General features: G+C 42.8%; 1 protein-coding gene across 2 annotated transcripts in view; it reads right to left on the bottom strand.

Moving 5' to 3' along the window:
• Positions 1–5967, bottom strand: part of SLC25A36 (solute carrier family 25 member 36) — a 37340-nt gene extending 31373 nt beyond the window's left edge. The window contains exon 1 of one of the 2 annotated variants that reach the window (XM_081827310.1): positions 5657–5967. In XM_081827310.1, the coding sequence (XP_081683436.1) occupies positions 5657–5697 (41 nt within the window). In that variant the 5' untranslated portion in view covers positions 5698–5967. The remainder of the gene's footprint in view (positions 1–5656) is intronic. The other variant, XM_081827304.1, reaches the window with a different exon arrangement.
• Between the last annotated feature and the right edge of the window lie 3649 nt (positions 5968–9616).

Below are 9616 nucleotides of genomic sequence, written 5' to 3'. Positions count from 1 at the left end.
GCCTGGGTGGCTCAGTTGGTTAAGCGACTGCCTTCGGCTCAGGTCATGATCCTGGAGTCCCTGGATCGAGTCCCGCATCGGGCTCCCTGCTCGGCAGGGAGTCTGCTTCTCCCTCTGACCCTCCCCCCTCTCATGTGCTCTCTCTCATTCTCTCTCTCTCAAATAAATAAATAAAATCTTTAAAAAAAAAAAAAAGAAACAGTATATCCACATGCCCAAACATTTCACAGAATACTTACTATTTTTAAAAGGTTGGTCACAAATCAACCAAACTGATTTCATAATCCACTAATAGGTTGCTATACAATTTGAAGCATGCTGTTTTATACTAAATTAGATGCAATTTAACCAAGGATATAAAAGGAAAAATTTGTTCTTCTGTATTTTTTTTTTTTTTTTGAGAGCGGGGCGGGGGGGGGGGGAGAACAGGACAGAGAGAGGGAGAGAGAGAATCCTAAACAGGCTCCAGGTCCAGCACTGAGCCTGACACCGGCTTTATCTCACAACCCTGAGATCATAAGCTGAGTGTCAAATCAAGAGTCGGACGCTTAACCAACTGAGCCACCCAGGCACCCCTCTTCTGTATTGTTATTACACATCTTAAGTAGTTTCTGAGTAGAGATATCTTCTATGCACTGTCAATTTAGTGCAAGATTAAAGCAGCATGCTACTTAATAGCTGGAGGCTAGGGACAATGCATTCTCAGCTTCACAATTAAAGGGATGTGAGTACAACTAAAATACATTAAATATATATCTGTCTCATTTATTAATCTATAAGATTTTGGACAGCACAATTATTTTATTAAGCAAGTCATAAAACAATGGAAAAGACTAGAAATTATTTCTTAAACATTCTATATAAAAACCGTAACATTTAAAATTATTTGTTTTATTCTACTCTCCCACAAAGAAAGTTTCTTAACAATGAATACTGATTTAAATATTTTTTACTATTTATAATAAGCAAACTCCTCATGGACACTGAGTTGAACAGCCAATATAATGCTTTAAAAAACTAGCAAGATAGGGCTCCTGCGTGGCTCAGTCAGTTGTGTTTGCCTTCAGCTCAGGTCATGATCCTGCGGTCCTGGGATCCAGTAGAACGGCTCCCTGCTCAGGGGAGAGTCTGCTTCTACTTCTCCCTCTGCCCCCCCCCCCCCACTTGTGCTTGCTCTCTCTTAAATAAAAAAAATCTTAAAAAAAAACAAAACTAGCAAGATAGAAATGTAGACTGTAGTGGGGCTAGGAAGAATCCAGGATCAAGAAGGCCATGCGGAAGATCTGCCATTTACAATAACACAAATGAACATGGAAGACATTATGCTAAGTGAAATAAGCCAGACACAGAAAGGAAAAAACTGCATGATCTCACTTACATATAAAATCTAAAGTCAAATAAGATAGAAGCATAAAGGGTAGTCATCAGGGGCAAGAAGGTGTGGGAAATGGGAAGGTACTAGTCAACAGCACAAATCTGCAGTTACATAGGATGAGTAAGTCTAAAGTTCTAATGTATAGCATAATGACTAAAATTAATACTACTGTATTGAATACTGGAAATTTGTGAAGAGTAGATTTCAGGTGCTCTCACATCCAAAGATGGTAATTACATCAGATGTTATGTCATAATCATTTCACTATGTATACTTATTATCAAATCATCATGTTGTACACCTTAAATATATACAATTAACAGAAGACCACGTGAAGAAGCTCCTATGATTACCTTAGTATGAGGTACTAAAGGCTAACAAGGGTGACAAAGGCATATAGAGGCTTTCTGACAACCAATTATCCTCAAGTCTCTCTGGTTTCTACATTCTAAACTTCCTCTCACATTTTCCCTCAATATCCCCACTCCAAGCCTTAAGCAAGCCTTCACTTTCTTTTTTGCCTTCTAACTGCTCCTGAGTCCCTCTGATCCACTGATGTGGTCAATGAATTAAGATCAGTTTTAAGTTATCACCAATGTAACTTGCTACAATAAAGTACTAAGTTGGAGCTTTATTGTTAAAAGAAAAACTTAAAATTCAAAGTTGCTGGCTCATTTGCTTTAAGTGCTTCGATTAGCAAAGAATTCCAAGGAAAGAATAGTCAAGTTTGATAGCTGAAGAGCATACAAATTCATTATGCTATAACATCAAAAACCTAGAAAGGACAGTTTCTAAGGTTTACTCCTCCTATTTGAGACAATCTCTCCCTCAAATAAAGAAGAAAAAAGCAACCTGCCTCTTGGTAGAAAACTGACACAAGAACTATATAATATACAGTTCTACTAAAGAATTTGATATACATATAGTGTCATTAAAAATACAGCTTAAATTAAATCTTACCTATATCCTTTTGGCAGGTTGTTACGAGTTGCCTCCATAACTCAATTTATCTAACCAATGGCCTTACAAACTCTGAATATTAACTCTGGCAAAAAATATAATGGGACCAAAGGGTGTCTTAAAGAAAGCCTAAGTTATGCATGTGTGTATGTCAACCACACCCAAGGTCCACCGCTGGTCTGTTGCAAATGTTCCTGATTTAATAATATAGCTACGAGGCTATTAGAAATCTCCCTGAGATCCTGATAAACATACTTGAATACAATTATAATCATCAGGGAAACAATCCAAAGGCCCTATTCTCAGGCAATTTTTGCCTAAGACTAAATGCCACTGCAAAAGGTTTAGTTCTATTAAAATATATTGAGTTTTTATAACTTAATCTAAATGGTACCTGTGTGTGAAGCAGCCCAGTTACAACAGCTAATAAAAAGATCTCCTTTTCTGTAACTACTTGTTATTGTTAAAGTAAAAAATAACTTTCCTAACTACTAATTAACATAATTCTATTAGGATAAAAAATAATGAAATCTAGTTTTCTATGAAGAATGTACCAGAATTGATTGCCTAAATAAGCCACTTTCATATATAAAAGAATTCAACATCTTCAATTAAGAACAATGTAAATTGACCTGTACCTCTGAAACAAATAATACACGTTTAAAAAAAAAAAAGATAGTAGGAAGGGAAAAATGAAGGGGGGGAAATCAGAGGGGGAGACGAACCACGAGAGACTATGGACTCTGAGAAACAAATTGAGGGTTCTAGAAAGGAGGGGGTGGGGGGATGGGTTAGCCTGGTGATGGGTATTAAAGAGGGCACGTACTGAATGGAGCACTGAATGTTATACGCAAACAATGAATCATGGAACACTACATCAAATAAATAGGAAAAAAACCAAAACAAACAAAAAGTCATTAATGACATTTTTGTACTTCAAGAATGACCATTTTTCTTTTTGAATTTAGCTTTTCAGTACTCTAGTCTCAGATCTCTAGGAACAATTTGTGAAAATAATAAACTGCCCCACATCTTTAAAAAAAAAAAAAGAACAATGTAACTGACACAACAATGGGCATTTCCACAAAGTTTACCATACGGACCTCCAGGATATTCTACAAAATTGGCTTTATGTAATATAGAGCTGGAAAGATCTGTAGAGATTATTTGCATTTCCACAAATGCTTATAATAAATAATACATAATATATAAATAATAAATAATGAAATTGGCTTTATATAATATAGAGCTGGAAGGATCTGTAGAGATTATTTACCTCTCATTTTACACGTACAGAAAGCTGTTTGACCTTGGGTAAATCAATACACCTCAGTATTTTTCCATATTTTTAAGGGGCTGAACCAGATTTTTGGCATCCTTCCTAGTCCTAAAATTTCTCTAAAAATTATAAACCAGAAAAAAAAAAGATAAACCAGGTTTTATTGCAACAAGTTATGCAACCACATGTAAATACAAAATCAAGAGATACAAAGGACGGGAATTTATAAGGCTGATCACCTATGTCGTGTTAGGCCTTACATCCCAGTACCTCATTTAATACTCTAAATAACCTGCAAATGCTAGGTTCTTTGGGGTAGGGGAGGCTCCTAAATCTATTGGTGTTTAGATGCTGCAAAAACTCCATTTCTGCTTTTAAAGAAAAAGCTAACCAGGAGGTCCTTTTACATGTATTAATAACAAAAAAGTGACAAATAATCTTAATCCAAACTGGGAACTTAGTGCAATCTAACTACCGTGCCCTACTTTTAACAAAACTTGATATATGAATTTTGAATGCAGAGTAATAGAAATGTTAGGACCTGGGAAGGGCCTTAGAGATCATACAGTACACCTTCCTCATTTTACAAATGAAGCAATTAAAGGTTTTGTCCATTTTTCACTCAAAATAGCAGCCAGAAGTAGATGTGCAGTCTCCTAACTTTCATGGGATTACATGAGGAAGCCTGATAATTTGCCTAACATGACATCTTTACAAGAACATCTACATGGCTAATGGTTTTTTTAAAAAAATGATATAATTTGCCGAGATTGGTTTAACATATCAGAAATATGGATTACTGGCAAAAGTATCAGAAATATGGAAAGTAAACTTCGTCTAAACTTGGTCTCACGGATTAAAAGAAAAATATTTTTTTTATTCCAGAACAGTGGCTGGCCCACGACTGGTGTACAATAAAAGTTTGTTGAGTGAATGTGCCAACCCAAGGAAAGTATTACCATCGCTGGCAATAAAGTCTTAAAGTGGCTGACTGAAAAACTCTACGCTTTAAGGGGATGCGACTTTATATGGTCATATAGACCATATAGAGCCTTAGCAGAACTCACCGCAGCCATTTTTTGATGACTATGATCCTACAGATAAATAAACTTAAAAATGCTAGGATTCCCCAATAATTTGGAAGGAACAAACCTAAAAAAGAGACTCAACTGGCTCAACAAAGTATCTGTAGCATTTAGGTTGGCAATCACGGAGGCTTTAGGCTTAGTCCTAATCTTGTATACACAGTAACTATCGCCAAAGGATTTGACCTCTCCCACCCCCGACTTTCTCCTTTAAGCAGACGAAAAGCAGCGGGTGCACAGGAGGGTTGGTTTTCATGAAAAGAATCTGACCCCAAAGGCAATACTGCTTGGCACCGCATCTTGCAACCTGGAGAAGCTCGGGCAGAAAACCAAGAGCGAGAAACCTACAGCTCCAGCCGGCGAGTGAACACCAAAGCCTCCCCCGGGTGCGGGAAGCACCCCCACACCCCGCCAGGGCCCAGCCGGGCAGCGCGGGCCGGGAAATCAGCTACCCGAGGTCCGAGGTGGGGCGTGAGCGACGTGAGGACGCCTCTCAGCCCGCGCGGCAAAGGGGGGAGGGAGGAGGTGGCCCCGGCGCCCATTTTGTCCTCGGCCTCCGCACCTCCGTCCTGTCCCCCAGGCCTAGAAACCTCCGCGAGGCCTGCAGCCACGCTCCTTTCCGCGGCCCGCATCCCGGACACGCGCTAGGCCGCGGCGCGTGGCTCCGGGCCGCTTCGTTCCCCCACCTCGGCCCCGCCCGCCGCTCATCAGGCTCTCGGATACCGCCCCAGCCTCGCCGCGGCTCCGCGGGCCCAAAGCCTTACGTCCCGCCCCGGCTTCATCCTTCATCCCTCCCCGCCGGGCCTCAGCCTCCTCAGCAACCCCCGGCTCAAGCCCCCTCACCCCTCTCGGCCCGGCGGGCTGGAGCCCCCTCACCCCTCTCTCGCCCGCGTGTCAGGCCACGGCCTTCAGCCCAGCACCCTCAGCCCCAGCCCGCACGCCCTGTCTGGACCGTACCCCCCGGCAAACAGATGCACCAGCGTGTCCCTCTGGGTCATTCTCTCTCCCGCATGTCCTCCGGGCGCTGAGGCGGGACGCGGATCCGGCCACCCGCGGCGGCCGGCAGCTTCGGTCCCGGTCTAGAGCCACACGGCGCCCCAGGGGCGGCGGGGGACCGGCTAGCGGAGAAGCGGCTGCAGAAAGCAACCGGCGCGGCCCTCCCCGCGGTGCTACAGCCGCGCCGCCTCCCGCTCCAGCTGAACGCTCTCTACCAGAGCCCGAGAGCGGCGCGGCGCCGTCGGCGGAGGGGCGAGGCTGCGTGCGGGGGCTCGGATATTCCGGTGACCCCCGACATAAACAGAAGCTTCCATTGGTCCGCGCTGCGTGACGTCATGCGGCCGGCACGCCGCTTTCACGTGATCGCCGAGGGTGGTTTTTTTGTTGTTGTTGTTGTTGTTGTTGTTGTTTTCAATGGAAGGGGCCGTGAGGCGGGGCGGAGCGCGTGTCCTGAGGGTAGTAGGTCACCGTGCTCTTGCGCCTAATCCGGGGCGGGGAGGCTGCACCGGTGCCACCTGGGCCCGGGCCCGGCAGGCTGATGGGAGTCCCCCTGCTCCAGCCCGGACCACATGAGAAACTGCCTGGACTCCCAGTTCGCCAGCGTGCCCGGTCTCTGACTTTCTTTTTTTAAGATTATTTTTTCTTAAAAGGCAGTTCTGGGTTTACAACAAAATTGAGAGGGACGTACAGAGATTTTGCATTCACCCCCCGTTTGATTCACTTTTTGAAAATTGGATTTATGGCATTTCCGCTTCCTAGTATCTACCCCAGGCAGTGCATGGGAAAGGCTTTTACAAGGGTACAATGTTTACAAGCAATGCTTGTAATAGAAAATTGGGATCAGTAGGGAAGGGAGAAATAAATCATGGACCATTGCTACTCGGCAATGTGCAATTGTGACAAGGAGTAAGATAGATCCATATGGAAAAAAGAAACTCAGGCGTAGTAATAGGCAAATAGAATTTAAAAACTAAGGTTTATTTTAGAAAAAGAATAAAGAGAACTAACATTTACTAATTCTAACCAGCAAATGTTTTATGTATATACTACATAAGTCAAAGACTCAGGGAAGGAAAATGTTCTATTTCTCCAGAACACAGTGACTAAAATATTTTTATTAATTAGTAATTATTTCTAAGGTGCACAAAGGTACAGAAAATAATATAACACATAATCTGTATTCATCACATAATCTGTACCCACCCTGAGCAAATTTTAATATTTTCCACCTCTTTGTTGGGTAACTTCCATTCCACCTGCAAGGCCCTCACCACCCTTTCCCACCTATGTGGGATTATCTAGGGCCACCTTACTTTCCTTCCAGGGCCACTTTCTTCATGGAGTCCTCCTTGATTGCCTCAGCTCTCTATGCTCTTCACCTACTCCTAAATTCCTACAAAATGTACAGACTGCATGCCACTGGCAAATATCATAGTTAATATTCATCTGTAAAATGGGCATAAGAGTGCCCCACTTCCTAAGGTAGTTGTGAGGACTAAATGCATTAAAATATGTAAAGCATCGACAGCAGTGCTGTGTAAGTACTATCTATAAAAATTAGTAGTATTATTTTACTGTCTTATATTCTTTTTTCTTTTTTTTTTTTTAAAGATTTATTTATTTATTTGAGAGAGTGAGAATGAGAGAGAGAGCACATGAGAGGGGGGAGGGTCAGAGGGAGAAGCAGACTCCCTGCCGAGCAGGGAGCCCGATGCGGGACTCGATCCCGGGACTCCAGGATCATGACCTGAGCCGAAGGCAGTCACCTAACCAACTGAGCCACCCAGGCACCCCGACTGTCTTATATTCTTAACAGAAATAGCAGGGGGCACCTGGCTGGCTGAGTAGGTAGAGCATTCGACTCTTGGTTTCTGGGTGGTGAGTTCAAGCTCCATGTTGGACGTAGATATTACTTTAAAAAAAAAAAAACACCTAAACAGAAAATGGCAGCTGATATTTCTTGAACACTTACTAATATGCCAAGCTCTGATCTAAGCACTTCACATCATTCTCTTATTAAATTCTCGCAACTACCCTGTGGTAAGCACTATTATTGCCCCAATTTTCCATGAAGAGCCTGAGGTGTAGAATAATTAAGTAACTTGCCCAAGACTAACCAGTTCATTCAGAAGGAGCTTGGATTTGAATCCAGCAGAATCTGTCTGATTCCAGAGCTTCGGTTGGTGAGGTAGTAATAGCTGCCCATTAGAGGAGGGAAATTTTGAAAACAAAAAAACCCCGGAAAAGTAAAAAATAAAAATTGTCACCCAGCCATACTACCCCAAAACCATTGCATTAGCATTTGGGGACCACTTCTTTTTTATAGCAGGTTTTTGGGGGTATCATTTACATGCCATAAACCACCTAAAGTGCATAATTTAGTGGTTTTTAGTATATTCTCATAGTTGTACAGCCATCACGACTAATTCTAGAGCATTTTCTGCACCCAAAAAGAAACCCTACATTTACTAGCAGTCACTTCCATTCTCCTCTCCCCCTGTCTTCTGGCAACCACTAATCTACTTTCTATCTTTCTAGATTTGCTTAATCTGGACTTTTCATATAAAAAGAATCATACAGTATGTGGCCTTTTGTGTCTGGTTTCTTTTACTAAGCATAATGTTTCCAAGGTTCATCCATGTTGTAGCACGGATCAGTGTTTCATTCCCTTTTACAACTGGACAATAATATTCCATTGTACGAATATACCCCATTTTGTTGATCTCTTCTCAACTGACGGCTCTTTGGATTACTTCTGTTTTTTTGGCTATCATGTATAATGCTGCCACAAACATTTTTTTTAAAGATTTTATTTATTTATTTGACAGAGAGAGACACAGCGAGAGAGGGAACACAAGCAGGGGGAGTGGGAGGAGAAGCAGGCTTCCTGCTGAGCGGGGAGCCCGATGCGGGGCTCGATCCCAGGACCCTGGGATCATGACCTGAGCTGAAGGCAGACGCTTAACGACTGAGCCACCCAGGTGCCCCTGCCATGAACATTTGCGTACAAAGTTTAGCATGGACATACGTTTTTAGTTCTCTTGGTAAGGTACTTGAGAGTGGAATTGCTGGATCTTAGGATAACTCTATGTTTAACGCTTTGAATACTTGCCAGACTGTTTTCCAAAGTGACAGCACCATTTTAGATGTATTTCTTTTAAGACAATAGCTCTAGCTCCCTGTTTTTGACATAGCGAATGTCACAGTAATTACATTTAATGAAGCTTTTAAAACTGGCAAGGAGGGAGTCAGGGTTCTTATGTGTAACAGTTATTTCCTTTATGAGCAATAACAGTTCATTTGTAACCCTTTCCTTTTGAACTTCTTTCAGATGCCAACGTGGGAGGAGACTCCGCCCCCTGCACGGTCTGCTTGGTATGTCATGGGGACCGCCCACTGGCCTGTGGTTGCCGAGGTCACCATTCTTGTGGAGATCCAGGGTTGGCTTGGCTGTCAGGCTTGCTGAAGTTTCGCAGCACTGCCCTCTGCCTGCTCTTTTATAACCATACTTCTTCACTCCTTTGACTAGAGCACATCCTTCAAGACCAGCACAAAGAAGAGGCTTCTTGAACTACCAGGTGCTTTTCCGGGAGAAGGATGTTAAGGCAGGGTGAGTGGAGCCGAGACCACGCTTTAGTGTCAGGCACACCTTCACCTCCCCCAGCCCCCTATTTTTGCCCAGGGGTCTTCTGGGAGTTGTAGTTTTTTTTTTTTAAATTGAATCTGGAAAGAGAAACTGATGGGGAAGGGGTGGCCACAACTGGATGCTCATCTCAAAACAGATAAGCTCACTGTGAAGTAGAGGGACTGCTACTGTCTTTCCTGATTGGTACTGGCCTCGAATTTTAATTGCTAATGGGCTAAAGAAAAGTTTTTAGTAGCTATTTGTGGGGGAGTGGACCATAGATGAAACACTGATGC

This window comes from Leptonychotes weddellii, chromosome 1, assembly GCF_054177405.1.
Source record: "Leptonychotes weddellii isolate Sample4059 chromosome 1, ASM5417740v2, whole genome shotgun sequence".
In the NCBI taxonomy this organism is placed as follows: domain Eukaryota; kingdom Metazoa; phylum Chordata; class Mammalia; order Carnivora; family Phocidae; genus Leptonychotes; species Leptonychotes weddellii.
The sequence above is the reverse complement of the archived record's forward strand: the minus strand, read 5'-3'. Positions and strand labels throughout refer to the sequence as shown.